Genomic DNA, 13,342 nt, shown 5'->3' with positions numbered 1-13,342 from the left:
TGCTTGGATCTGAGCCATGAAATGGATTCTGTAAGTGTAAACTATAATGTGATTAGGACTGATAGATGATCCTTACAAAAAATTACAATAGACAAACTGAATGCAATAATTTATTAGATTTGCCCATCAACAAAGGCAACGCTCTCCACTGAAACTCTGCATGGTCCCACACGGTATGAAACACAATTTATATTTCCCATCATCCAGTGCTTTTCAACTGTTAACACCCCCACCTCCTCCCAGCCACCAGTGCCCCTCCCAGGCAGGCGAGAGCAGCTTCTATTGCTGAAGAACCATGAGCAAGAGGTGCATCACAATACAATCCAACTGCAAAGCACAAACAATTCCACACCGGAATTTTGCTCTGGAAAAAACATATTATTAAGCATGGCGCCCAAATTTGAAGACATGCCATTGAAGATCTTCGGTCAGAAGTATGACACTCTCCATATTCTCATCTCCTCAGAGGAACAATGTTGCATCTGAAAGCAAAGGAGAGACACCTATCAGGGACCTTCTTGTGCTCTTACATGCACAAAATAGATAAGGGAGTATTGTGAAATATTAGTAAGATCCAAGATTTCTGTTTTTACATTCTTCATAACTACACAAGGAGACTGTTTTCATTGATTCAGATCAGCAATTTCAGAGTACAATAACGACGTACACACAAAATGTATTAGTACATTAAAAGTTCACATTTCCTCTTTACACAATCAAATACAGTACGTAATATATTCCAAATAATATCCCCTGGGACAGTGTGGCGTGGTCTCATTTTTAATCCTTAAAGCTGACAGGACGCGTATAGCACTCACCCCAGGAGGCCTCTCCCAGACCAGCGCTGTGGAGTGAGGCCCAGGTGCACTTTCTGCTCCCCCCGGATCACTGCGATACTCAGCGATTTCTGTGGTACAGAAGCTACATTCAGAGTCTGTTACCACACATCCTTGCCCGAACCGCCGCCGTCTCTGCGGACGTGCTGATTGGACGAAGGCTGTGTGTGGGTGGGACCTACCCCTTCGCTGTGCTGGACGATAGAGGCGATGTTCTGCAGGGTTTTGAAGTTTCCTGTGTTGACTGAGCCAAATTCAATGATTTCATCACCAACGCACAATCCCTACGGAACAGAACCAGCACAAATACCGTAAATAACGAATACATTTCACATCATTAAAAGTAGCCAGTTATCACAAGCTGATTTAATGGAATGTCCCAAATAGTTGTCCCAAAGAGTGTTGCAAGAAAACAAGTAAAAATCCTAGTAATTGCTGTTATATAAATCAGAAATGACTTCTTTACAACATCAGGAGTTCCCAACAAGCTTACAAGATTCGGTTCTTCCTGCAAAACTCACTGATTTTACTTTGGCACTTTGGGTTCTTTTCTCTAAAGCCATGTTCACTTGATAAAAACACTCAACTAAAAAGGCAGTATTTGAGTTTGTTTAATTCATTTGTTGCAAGTCAGCTGTTAGTGTGTTTTTTTTGCTTTTCACAGAATGAACAGTGATTTATGTTTATATACACATTTTAAATGCACATGCTGTCATGAATTAGACTTCTTGGGCAGAGAGATTGCGGCATTTTATTTTTTGTGGTTTTGAGACGAGCCTGGCAGCAGGGATTGCGGTGTGAGATTTGGGGAGGGACAGAGACTCACCGCCTGGCTGGCGGGGGACCCTGGCGTGATGGTGTCCACCCGGGCGAAGGGGGGTGGCAGGGGGGCATCTTGCTCCATGGCCTGGGCGGAGGCCGGGGCCCCCTCCTCCTCGCGCTTGGCCTTCTCCGCAGCATGCAGCCTGTGCAGGGCCTCCTCGATCTCCACCATGATGGCCTTGTGGTCGTTCTGGAGACCTGAGGAACAGCACAGACTCTGCAGCAGGCACATAGAGCAATTTCACAGCTACTGACGGTACCAAATTAACTTTGGGGGAAAAAGAGACCTGCTGTATGTTAGATGGATGGTATTAAAAAGCGCTTTTATCCAAAGAACTAAAACTAAATTAGTTTTAGTTCTTTGGGAATTACAATTAATGCCTCCCACCCATTCACTCACACCACCAAAGGGGAAAGGCTGCCATGCAAGGCACCAATCAGCTCGATGGGAGTAGGTGTCTCGCTCATGGACACTTTGACACAGCCAGGACGTGGATCGAAACGACAACCTTCCGACTGCCAGACAACCGCTCTTACCTCCTAAGCTAATGTCACCCAAATGCTATAGAATAAATGTAGTGGCACGACAGCTTCACCTGATTGAAATGTTGCTGCACCACCTTATTTGTTTAGGAGCATTAAATCGAATGCAGAGGTGCATATGATTTTCTTCAAACATAAAAATGGCCCACACAGTTCATTGTGCTCTCACTTTGATTTTAACCACACTAAAATATTTAATGCAATCAAACATTCAAACATTCTGTAATTTTCTTGGCCAGCGCCAGTTTGAACTTGTTGCTGCGTGTATTGCATGGCCAAACACCGCATTCTGCAGATCTGACCACACACATGCTCGTTCAGCACCAAACCTGCAGTAAACCTGGACACTGACAGATAAAATTCAACCCTGCCGTTCGCTGGAGTCCTAGGGTGCACTAGTGAGGTCTTGTACTGTTCTCAGCAAGTCATTACAAATGTGTGTGACGTAATGTGTGATTGTCCCGTGCCGCTGGGATTCGCATCGTAAATAAAATATTTCTTACAGGAGATGCTGTGCCTTGCCGTTCGAACCTGGCGCACGTCAACATCTGCACGTGGATAGCCTTCTTCGTCCACCAAAGGCCCTTCCGTTCCTACACCTTGCTGTAAGGTAAACAAAACACGCCACACTGAGTTTCGTCTCAGTGGATAACGAGCACACTAGCACATCTGATGTTAAAGGAAAACAGCCCATTCAAGAACATTAACTAGCAGTAAACAAGATTCGTGCCAACGTCGATGACAGGCATTTAGGAATGCATATTTAGCTAATGCTAGTTAGCCAGCTATGGCGACACGGATGGTGCAGTGGGTAGCACTGCCGCCTCACAGCAAGGAGGTCCTGGGTTCGAATCCCCGTCGGCCGGGGCCTCTCTGTGCGGAGTTTGCATGTTCTCCCCGTGTCTGCGTGGGTTTCCTCCGGGTACTCCGGTTTCCTCCCACAGTCCAAAGACATGCATGTTAGGCTGATTGGAGAGTCTGGATTGCCCGTGGGTATGGGTGTGTGGGTGAGTGGTGTGTGCGCCCTGCGATGGACTGGCGACCTGTCTAGGGTGTGTTCCTGCCTTTCGCCCGGTGTATGCTGGGATGGGCTCCAGCTCCAGCTCCAGCCCCCCCCCCCCCCCCCCTTTTGATATTAACTAGCAAGAAACAACGATTTTAATGTCACCCCTTTTGATATTAACTAGCAAGAAACAACGATTTTAATGTCACTGAAACAATAATACACTAGCTAGAAGGAAAGTAAAAGGCACCTGCAAGTTGTTTGTGTGACATAGAATAGCTACTCTAGCTAACTAACGTTAGCCAGTTCGTGGTGTTACTTTTAGCGTCTCAAAAAAGTGCGTTTAATTCTAAAGTAACTTACGTCTTTAAGTACGTCATAATATTCCTTAATCTGCTCTTCAATTGAGTCTTTCTTTTTGACAAGATTTTGAACATCGTCAATTGTTATCGTTGAATCCGAGGCATCGTTTTTTTGCTGTGTCATCTTCATGGCGTCCTCCTAGAACCGAATTGTCCGAGACTTACGGAACTCCAATTGGGACAAATTAAGTATCCAAACGCTATATTCTGCAGTTCCCACAGTGCTGCTTGTAAATTGTTTTGCCACATAAACGTGCACACAAATCAGTACAGGTGTATAAAATGCAGTTCAGAGGTGGAAAATCGATGCTTATAAAATAAAAATCCTCCCCATTATTTTGTTCCAATCACCTGGATTTGCTCATTAGCACAATTCTTCAGCTAGGACATGGAACTAATTAGCTGGCTGAGGTCATTACATGACATTACATTATTGGCATTTGGCAGACGCTCTTATCCAGAGCGACGTACAACAACGTGCAAAGTGCATACCCAAAACCAGGGTGGTGCGCTGAAAGACCCGAGAGGAAAGTACAATTTCAACTGCTACCTGCACAACAAAGATACGGACCAGGTCCTATTTGATCATCAGATGATTTTTTTTAGTTTTTTTGGGTTTTAAAAAAATCGTAATACCTTGGTTGTATTGCCAATAGAGTAGAGCTGATATTAACAAGAGAGGTATGAATAAACATATAAACATGCCTGCGTGTCTTTTAGGGGACAACGAGACAAACTCCACAGTGAGACACGTGCATGTATTCAGAGTGCAGCTGAGGACCACTTCATCTCTCAATATGACTGACCCAGCAGTTAGAGCATTTTAGAGCAGGTGAGAGAGAGAGAGAGAGAGAGTGGGCGAGGAACGGAGGGAGAAAGGGAGACAGAAGGGAGAGTAGAGAGGGGGAGGGAGAGAGATGGAGGGATAGAGAGAAGGAAGTAGAGAAACGGAGAGAGGGATGAGAGAGGGACACAGAGAGACAGAGACAAACAGAGATTACAGTTTGTTAAAGATTTTATGATTTTCTGTATCACATTCAATCTTTAATTTTCATGAAAATATTGATTTTAAATATAAAGGTCATGGGTGGAAGACCCACAAGGCAGTGCTTCTACTTTCAGACTCCTGGGTTAATTAAAAAACAACATTTTTACAATGAAGTCCATCAAACAGAAACTGAAAAAATAAAGCTCAGACCACAAAAAACATCAGGTTCTTCTATTTATTTTGAATACAATACATAAATTATTATTACATTAAATCATCTTCATCTTTGGGAACTTTATTTAAAATGTGTAAACAGCAAGGCTTCTTCCACACACATAATCATGCTCTGCCCTACCCAACTAGTATTTGTGCTACTGAAGAGTACTAGGAGAGAGGAGAGAATGATAAATCCTACAGGTATTTATAATAACATAGTATGTACAATTTTGAAGAATACATATGCAGAACTAAACGCTCAATGAAGGCACCATTGTGCTCCAAGTTATCATCATCAAATACTTGTAAGTAAAGTGAAATGGAGTACAGTACACATTACAATAGAAGAAGAAACATGAGAGTGCCCCACTAACATTAGTTTTGGGGGCAGAAACACTTTTTCCACACGGTGGTTTCATTAGTGAGTTACTGAGGTGTTATTCCGTTCCTTTTCATAAAAAGGAATGTTTGGAAAGGCACTGGAGAGAAGCTTAACTGTTTTAGGCACTTTGGCACAAAGATGAGAAAGCCATGTACACATCACTACCTGACAATGCATGCAACGCAGGACCCAGACCCTCTCCTCCACTGGGGTACGAAACTTCAACCGATAGCAACAGGCAGGCGACCTTTCAAAGTTACAGCTTTGTTAAGTTTCAGTAAAATACCACGAACACATGATCTGCACTCATGTAGCGAATTTGTGCAATTTGGCCTTCATCCAGCAACTCAAGACTGGGCCTCAGAAGCAGGAAGTATCCAGTCTAATCTCCTCAGCCCTAAATACGGGATCGCTTTCTGGGTGTGCCTCAACAAATAAGGAATTAAGCGTGGAGAAACCTTTAACCCGCACAAGGTCCTGAATGCAAACAGAGGACGTCATTATGGCGGGCCTCTCTCATTCAGTAACACTCGAGCAAAGACGCAGAAGTGTGCTTTCACAGATTCTGAGGGCAGTTTGGCGGAATGTGGAAGGCCAGGGGTGTGGCTACGGAATGTGGGTGCACCGGCCCTTTGAGTCCGACCAGAACAGAAAGCTGGGAAGAAACTGAGATCTTGGCATTCAATTTAGCGCCCTCTCTGTGCGAATGTGTCGTGTTCCTGCACACAGCAAAAGCACAGGATGGCTGCATACTTGTCCAGGTCAGGTTATATGTACTCACACACCTAGGCAGTAATCTCAGCCACATGGGTCTGCACAGAGAGATCTGTGACATCATCAGCCTGTGCCGGTACTGAATTAGTTGCAATATCATCCATCTGTGGAGGACTTGACTGAACTGTGACCTCATCCACCTGCGCCGGGACCGAATGAGTCGTGACCTCATCAGTCTGCACAGGTTCTGACTGGGCCGTGACCTCATCCACCTGCACCTGCTCTGGTGCAGAGACTGCTGTGACCTCATCTGTCTGTGTAGGTGTGGACTGGGCTGTGACCTCATCAGTGAGCGCAGGTGGTGCCAGGGCTGTGATCTCATCCACCTGCGCCTGCACGGACTGCACCCAGCGCTGCAGCTGCTCCTGGAGATCCTGCACCCCCAGAGCCACCTGCTCCTGCCGGCTGCCCAGCTCCTGGAGCTTCTCCCGGGTCTCCCTGGCCCTCCGCTGGCATTCGCTCCCCTGGGGGGCCACCTGCCGGCCCTGCATGTAGGCCTCAAACTCCTCCGGGCTCAGGTTGAGGGCCGGACCGTCCAGCTTCTCAATGAAGGCCACAGCGCAGGACTGAGGAGAGGGGACCGAGAAAATCACGTCATTCAACCCTAAATAATGAACAATAACACTTTTACATCCCAAAAAGGAAAGATGAAATCAAACTGTTAATCCAAGGATTTGTAATTATGAATGGGCCTTTTGAGCCTTTTTGTGATATTGAGCTTCTGTATTCCTGACACCAACACTGATGTTTACCATCAATCACGACACTACAGTCACCTTCTCATAGTTATGTGCCAACAATATTCGCTCATGTGCTAACGATGCTCATGTGCTAATAACACTCATTTGTTAAGGATTATAACGCACTACCCCTGGATCATCAGCGTTTTCATAAGCGTTATTCTGTTGACCCACCAGGTTGGTGAAGTAGTACCCGCTCTCCCCCGCCATGAGGCTGTGGGGCAGGCCGAAGCGGATGATGTACTGCATGTTGGAGTACAGCCGCGGCGGGTTGGCCTTCAGCACCACGTAGATCAGGCCCGACAGGAAGTCATCGGCGCTGGCCGGCTCGCGGCTGCAGGACGCCAGGGCCTGGAACACGCTCTGACTGCACCTGCTCACGCAGGTGAGCTTGTCCTGAGGGGCCCGCTTCGCGTCCGTCTCGATGATCGCTGGGACGGGGACGGGGGCAATCGATTATTACAGGGGGGGCGAGATTCAGACCGACTTCAGTCCCAAGAGTGCCATATGGCCACTATCAACCTTATACCCTTCTCAACCAATCAAAATGGCCGCTATACTATTGTTTTGAGCCCCTATTAAAACCCTACTAAATTCTCAATCGTCTCAGCCAGAGCCAATATCTTGGAATTTGGGTGGAGCCACTACATATCAGGCTTGGGACTGAAAGGGTTAATGTTTGAGAGGTGAACATATCACTGAAAGCCAGCACAATCAGTTACATTTACAATTTTGTCATTTAAGACATTTTTCAAATCCAAAGTGACTTACAAACAGTGCGTAAGTTCCTCAGCAAGTGATCAAACCCCACGAATAGCGAAACACTGTAGCACGTAGCGCAGGTCACTGGAAGCCTCACAGAACGCAGGGTTTAACAGAGCCCTGCCTTCAACGGTCCGGCTTGGACAGTTACCTGTGATAGCAGGCAGGAAGGGGTCGCTGACCTCCGAGTTCTCTTCAGGGAAAGGCACACGCAGCATCTGTGGGGTGACCCAGTTCAGCGCCCTGCAAGGTTCAAAGGTCACCAGTCACATTACTTTTTCCACCTACTGTCAGCAATAACAGGATAGTGTCACATATCAGCTAAATTAGTATTCCCATGTCACAAGACCAGTGCTAAGAGTGAGTGTGTGTGCGTGTGTGTGTGTGTGTGTGTGTGTGTGTGTGTGAGAACCTGCAGACCCCCGAATACAGTATCCTCTGTGAATTGGAACCTGAAACTCCTATGCTACGTGCCCAGTTCCCTGCCTATTATGTTACACTACTTTTTATTTTATTTTAACCATTTTATGTAATGAGTGTAGTCACACTGAGACAAACATTTCTTTTGCAAGTCAGCTCGTCTTCTACATGTCTTGGGACTGTGGGAAGAACCCGGAGTACCCAGAGGAAACCCACACAACCAATTGGGAACTTGACTGTACCACAAAGGGTTGCAGGTTCAAATCCCGGGTGGCTGAAAATATAATCTGTGCAAGTCACTCTGAATAAAGGTCTCTGCCAAATGGCTAAATGCTATTCTGTCACTGTATAAAAGTGAGCGTTTTCTCTCGGACTTGTTCGTTGTCACACTGGGTCTATGAAAGGCAGGTTTATGGCATCACCGGATCCTCCTCTGCAGGGTGAGGTCTTTCTGCTCGTCGTCGCTGCTGTCGTGACAGAACGCCCACTTGTGCAGCCGCGTCATGATCAGCTTCTCCATGTGCTCCATCACCTGGGCTGCGTGCTCCTCCGACATGCCTGTCCACACACACGCGCAGCGACACAGAGGTGAGTGTGTCCACACACACACAGACACAGACACATATACATATACATACGCGCACACACACACACACACAGACACATATACATATACATATACATAGACACACACACACACGCACGCACACGCACACGCACACGCAGCGACACAGAGGTGAGTGTGTCCACACACACACAGACACAGACACATATACATACGCACACACACACTCACAGACACATATACATATACATATACATATACATACGCACGTACGCACGCACGTGCACACACCTCATATGCCTTGCGATAGTCATTTGATCTTGCGAACCGCTGAACTGTGGTACTGGAGTAGTGAACGACTGGGAAGCTCATACAGACGCAAGCGCATCACAGACGCAAGCGCATCACAGACGCAGAGCTCAGGCTGCAGGCCCAGCACTCACCGTTGAAATGAGTCGCGGCGTTCTGGTAGAAATCCTGCACCAGGTCCGACTGCTTCTGCACAGGCAGGTCCTGCAGTGACAGTGACAATGAGCCTCCGTGTTCCTCACTCACTCATCCACTCATCACGCACTGAGCTCAAACGGAGCTCAAACCGAGCAGGGAGAGACGGCCCAAACGGTCTGAATCACACGGTAGGCTCTGTAGTGTAGTGTAGTGTAGTGTAGCGCTCACATGGTAGGCTCTGTAGTGTAGTGTAGTGTAGTGTAGCGCTCACATGGTAGGCTCTGTAGTGTAGTGTAGCGCTCACATGGTAGGCTCTGTAGTGTAGTGTAGTGTAGTGTAGTGTAGTGTAGTGTAGTGTAGCGCTCACATGGTAGGCTCTGTAGTGTAGTGTAGTGTAGCGCTCACATGGTAGGCTCTGTAGTGTAGTGTAGTGTAGTGTAGTGTAGCGCTCACATGGTAGGCTCTGTAGTGTAGTGTAGTGTAGTGTAGTGTAGTGTAGTGTAGCGCTCACATGGTAGGCTCTGTAGTGTAGTGTAGTGTAGCGCTCACACGGTAGGCTCTGTAGTGTAGTGTAGTGTAGCGCTCACATGGTAGGCTCTGTAGTGTAGTGTAGTGTAGTGTAGCGCTCACATGGTAGGCTCTGTAGTGTAGTGTAGCGCTCACATGGTAGGCTCTGTAGTGTAGTGTAGTGTAGTGTAGCGCTCACATGGTAGGCTCTGTAGTGTAGTGTAGTGTAGCGCTCACATGGTAGGCTCTGTAGTGTAGTGTAGTGTAGTGTAGTGTAGCGCTCACATGGTAGGCTCTGTAGTGTAGTGTAGTGTAGTGTAGTGTAGTGTAGCGCTCACATGGTAGGCTCTGTAGTGTAGTGTAGTGTAGCGCTCACACGGTAGGCTCTGTAGTGTAGTGTAGTGTAGCGCTCACATGGTAGGCTCTGTAGTGTAGTGTAGTGTAGTGTAGTGCTCACATGGTAGGCTCTGTAGTGTAGTGTAGTGTAGCGCTCACATGATAGGCTCTGTAGTGTAGTGTAGTGTAGCGCTCACATGGTAGGCTCTGTAGTGTAGTGTAGTGTAGTGTAGCGTTCACATGGTAGGCTCTGTAGTGTAGTGTAGTGTAGTGTAGTGTAGCGCTCACATGGTAGGCTCTGTAGTGTAGTGTAGTGTAGTGTAGTGTAGCGCTCACATGGTAGGCTCTGTAGTGTAGTGTAGTGTAGTGTAGCGCTCACATGGTAGGCTCTGTAGTGTAGTGTAGTGTAGTGTAGCGCTCACATGGTAGGCTCTGTAGTGTAGTGTAGTGTAGTGTAGTGTAGTGTAGTGTAGCGCTCACATGGTAGGCTCTGTAGTGTAGTGTAGTGTAGTGTAGTGCTCACATGGTAGGCTCTGTAGTGTAGTGTAGTGTAGCGCTCACATGATAGGCTCTGTAGTGTAGTGTAGTGTAGCGCTCACATGGTAGGCTCTGTAGTGTAGTGTAGTGTAGTGTAGCGCTCACATGGTAGGCTCTGTAGTGTAGTGTAGTGTAGTGTAGCGCTCACATGGTAGGCTCTGTAGTGTAGTGTAGTGTAGTGTAGTGTAGCGCTCACACGGTAGGCTCTGTAGTGTAGTGTAGTGTAGCGCTCACACAGTAGGCTCTGTAGTGTAGTGTAGTGTAGTGTAGTGTAGCGCTCACACAGTAGGCTCTGTAGTGTAGTGTAGTGTAGTGTAGTGTAGCGCTCACATGGTAGGCCTCCATGGTGTTGAGGAAGGCGGTGCAGCGGGACTGCAGGCGCTGGGAGGAGGGCCGGCGGAGCAGCTTCAGGAAGCTGGTGAAGTCTCCCGGCTGCAGGCTCTGGAAGGCCTTCAGCGCCTCCTGGCCCTCGGAGGACTCTCCTGTCCGGGGAGAGAGCAGCTCTTTAACAATACGGCCCCCATACTAGGGGCCGGGTTCCCAGCTATTCCGTTTCGCCAATTGAAATGAGGTCGCCCCCCTAGTAATAACAATATTTTTGCTAAAAAAATTATATTTTACCATTGGACTCAATTCATGTTTGACAGCAAATGTAAATTATATCAGCTCATATACTGATATTCAATCTATGCTACATTATTATTTTTTTTTCATTATTTTTCCAAGGTCCAATTTTTACCCCTCCCCCCACACACAAAGATATAGATGTTTTTATTCCCCAAATAAAGCTCTTTAAAATTGTTACGTCCTTATTTGGCAACTGCCAGAGCGGTTGGTGTAACTGGTGTGAATTACACTGTTAAAACTGGAGAAATGGCTGTAGCTCAGGTCAAAGGGCGTAAGTGGTGGGAGGAGGGGGGGCAACCTGGTCGCTTGGGAGGGGACGGGGTGCCCCAGAGCAGCCTCCTCATGGTGTTCACCCTCCGGCCCGTCTCAATGCTCTTCTTCTCCTCGAACTTGGAGAAGGTGAGGGAGGCCCCTCCGCTGCTGTTGCTGTTGAGGCTGGTGCTATTGGGAGTGAAGATCACATATTTTTTTAAAGATGCGTACAAACAAACATTTCACATTTCCCTGCACACATCGAATGGACCACTTCAGTTCAACAGGGTGTTTCACAAAGCAGGATTACGGAGTTAGCCGGATATCCAGATTTGGGAGGGTTGTGGGTTTTACTAAGTGCAGTTTGGTATAGTTTATTAGGATCCCCATTAGTGGTTACACAAGGCAACAGCTACTCTTCCTGGGGCCTACATAGAACAAAATAAATGCATACAAGAAATAAAGATAAAAATTAAAAGAAAATAGCAATGGACTAATTTAAAATCATAAAAAGGAGAAAAACACACAAACACAGTTATCCTGCTTTGTGAAACGCTGGAGTGTCCAATTGGCTAACCCGCGTCCTCCGACACGCAGAACGCAGCTCAGAGGTCAGAGCAGCAGTGGCTCATGAGAATATTGGGGAGTGGGCTGTGCGTGTTACCCTGTGAGCCGGTCCTACCTGCTGTCCTGCCGGTCTCCATGGGAACCGCGTCGTGTGCGTTCCCGCCAGCACTTCGAGCAGTAGCCCTGCCAGGCAGGGTTGCCGTAGTAACCGCAGCCATCCTTGCAGAGCAGCTCGGCCTGGCTCACGTGGATGCCCCTCTGCTGCTGAGCCCACATCCTCTTACCTGCGGGCAAAACCGCACGGCACGTAAACAGGCCGCCACAAACCTGCTGTCATTCATGTCGTGACAGAAAACGGTTCTCCAACATGCTTGGTTGCACCATGGGTGTTTAATCTCATCAGAGCTGTCCAAAGGGCCTGTTGTGGGTGCCGATTTTTGTTTTAGTCCACCACTACGGCACCTGATTCAACTCACTATCTAAAAGGTTTGTCTCCCCCTAGCGGTAAATTATTCCTTCAATAATCTATCCCTCGTGATCAGTGAATGACCTGTCAACTGAATACTTGTGGCTAGCTACTGTAACTAGCTAGCTAGAACCGATTTTTCACAATTGTTCAGCAGCGAAATTATCATCGTGTACAAATCATAGTTTCGTACAAAACATGTAGACAACTGTGTGCCAGTTAAACAGCTTCTATTGCACATGAAGGAAGAAATAACACTGGTTTTGTTCGATAACTAGAGAGTTATGTCGGGACTAGAACTAGCTAATAAGTTATCTGCTTATCGTAGTGTTCACACAACGAGCCCCAGCCATCAATGTAATAACGTTAGCTTGCTAATTAACGTGTATCTGGAAAATGTCTGGTACATTTATTTACTTTTTAGTATAATCAACCCATTCGGGTTAACAAACATGGCAGTCAACAATATAGCTAAAATGACACCATGTATCGAGCGAACTTAGCTAGCTAGTAGCGTTAGCTAGCCATCAAATCTAGTTACAAAGTCTTGACTAGTAAATTACACACATCATAACGTTAGCGTTAGCTAAATCTCACTAGTTATTCACTAGTTATTTGCGCCAATATCAATAAACTTATCCTACCTAACGTTATCTAATGTGAATTGCTACTTAGCACAGCAGCAAAACGCCAACGTATTACCTCAAGTCGGCTTTATGAGTAACAGTTAACGCAAACAAAAACTCATGCAAAACTTTTCAACAAATATGGCTAATGTCAATACTTAGCTCGCTAGCTTAGTAGTATCAAGTGAACTCGTCCCGCAACGTTACCACTGACGCCGTTGTCTGACCTATAATTAGCTAACGTACTAAATGTTATCAAGTTCAGCGGTTTTATCCAATGTCAGCATAAATTTGCTTACTATTAGCAACCTGTCCCCTGTAGAGTTATGCAAACCGTCAACTATAAGTAACATAAGTAGTAAAGAAACCGCCCGCAAGTCTCAAGAAATAAAATCACCAACCTGTAGCTCTCTCTTCACTTGTTCTGAGAGTTCCGTGGAAGCTCCGCTGAAGTCAAAGAAATTCCCCAGTGTGTAACCCGGAAATGGTTTTGGTAAGCTCCAGTTGGTCTAGTTAGTTAGCATTCCAAACATTTATTTATGTATTTATTCATTTATTTGCCTG

General features: G+C 46.5%; 2 protein-coding genes across 4 annotated transcripts; both read right to left on the bottom strand.

The window, feature by feature from the left end:
- Nucleotides 1-97: 97 nt before the first annotated feature.
- Nucleotides 98-3,858, bottom strand: psmd9 (proteasome 26S subunit, non-ATPase 9). Of its 2 annotated transcripts, none has more exons than XR_009710032.1 (6): nucleotides 3,568-3,858; nucleotides 2,705-2,804; nucleotides 1,663-1,856; nucleotides 1,019-1,120; nucleotides 819-921; nucleotides 98-482 (listed from the first exon to the last, which is right to left on the bottom strand). XR_009710032.1 is itself a non-coding variant. In XM_061261011.1 (6 exons), the coding sequence occupies exons 1-6, from the start codon at nucleotides 3,694-3,696 to the stop codon at nucleotides 455-457; spliced, it is 642 nt and encodes a 213-aa protein (XP_061116995.1). In that variant the 5' UTR covers nucleotides 3,697-3,858; the 3' UTR covers nucleotides 98-454. The 2 variants fall into 2 exon arrangements, 1 of the variants encoding a protein (XP_061116995.1); XM_061261011.1 differs by having other exon boundaries at nucleotides 819-907.
- Nucleotides 3,859-4,775: 917 nt separating this feature from the next.
- LOC133141332 (rab5 GDP/GTP exchange factor-like) lies at nucleotides 4,776-13,285 on the bottom strand. Of its 2 annotated transcripts, none has more exons than XM_061261859.1 (9): nucleotides 13,180-13,285; nucleotides 11,802-11,970; nucleotides 11,166-11,308; nucleotides 10,571-10,722; nucleotides 8,857-8,926; nucleotides 8,271-8,406; nucleotides 7,580-7,671; nucleotides 6,841-7,097; nucleotides 4,776-6,492 (listed from the first exon to the last, which is right to left on the bottom strand). In XM_061261859.1, the coding sequence occupies exons 2-9, from the start codon at nucleotides 11,960-11,962 to the stop codon at nucleotides 5,938-5,940; spliced, it is 1,566 nt and encodes a 521-aa protein (XP_061117843.1). In that variant the 5' UTR covers nucleotides 11,963-11,970; nucleotides 13,180-13,285; the 3' UTR covers nucleotides 4,776-5,937. The 2 variants fall into 2 exon arrangements, with proteins under 2 accessions (XP_061117843.1, XP_061117844.1); XM_061261860.1 differs by lacking the exon at nucleotides 13,180-13,285 and adding an exon at nucleotides 13,078-13,158.
- Between the last annotated feature and the right edge of the window lie 57 nt (nucleotides 13,286-13,342).

The sequence above is a fragment of the Conger conger genome, chromosome 11 (assembly GCF_963514075.1).
Source record: "Conger conger chromosome 11, fConCon1.1, whole genome shotgun sequence".
Lineage (NCBI taxonomy): Eukaryota > Metazoa > Chordata > Actinopteri > Anguilliformes > Congridae > Conger > Conger conger.
This window is presented reverse-complemented; position numbering and strand designations above follow the sequence as displayed.

Bases quoted from the DNA above. Each gene is read 5' to 3' on its own strand.
- psmd9 (XM_061261011.1), bottom strand. From the start codon at position 3,696: ATGAAGATGACACAGCAAAAAAACGATGCCTCGGATTCAACGATAACA. The intron at 2,805-3,567 runs GTAAGTTACTTT...TTTACCTTACAG, and splicing joins ATTATGACGTACTTAAAGAC to CAAGGTGTAGGAACGGAAGG. The intron at 908-1,018 runs GTAGGTCCCACC...TCTGTACCACAG, and splicing joins TCGTCCAGCACAGCGAAGGG to AAATCGCTGAGTATCGCAGT.
- LOC133141332 (XM_061261859.1), bottom strand. From the start codon at position 11,962: ATGTGGGCTCAGCAGCAGAGGGGCATCCACGTGAGCCAGGCCGAGCTG. The intron at 11,309-11,801 runs GTAGGACCGGCT...CACTCCCAATAG, and splicing joins GGAGACCGGCAGGACAGCAG to CACCAGCCTCAACAGCAACA. The intron at 8,927-10,570 runs GTGAGCGCTACA...CTGTCACTGCAG, and splicing joins ACACCATGGAGGCCTACCAT to GACCTGCCTGTGCAGAAGCA.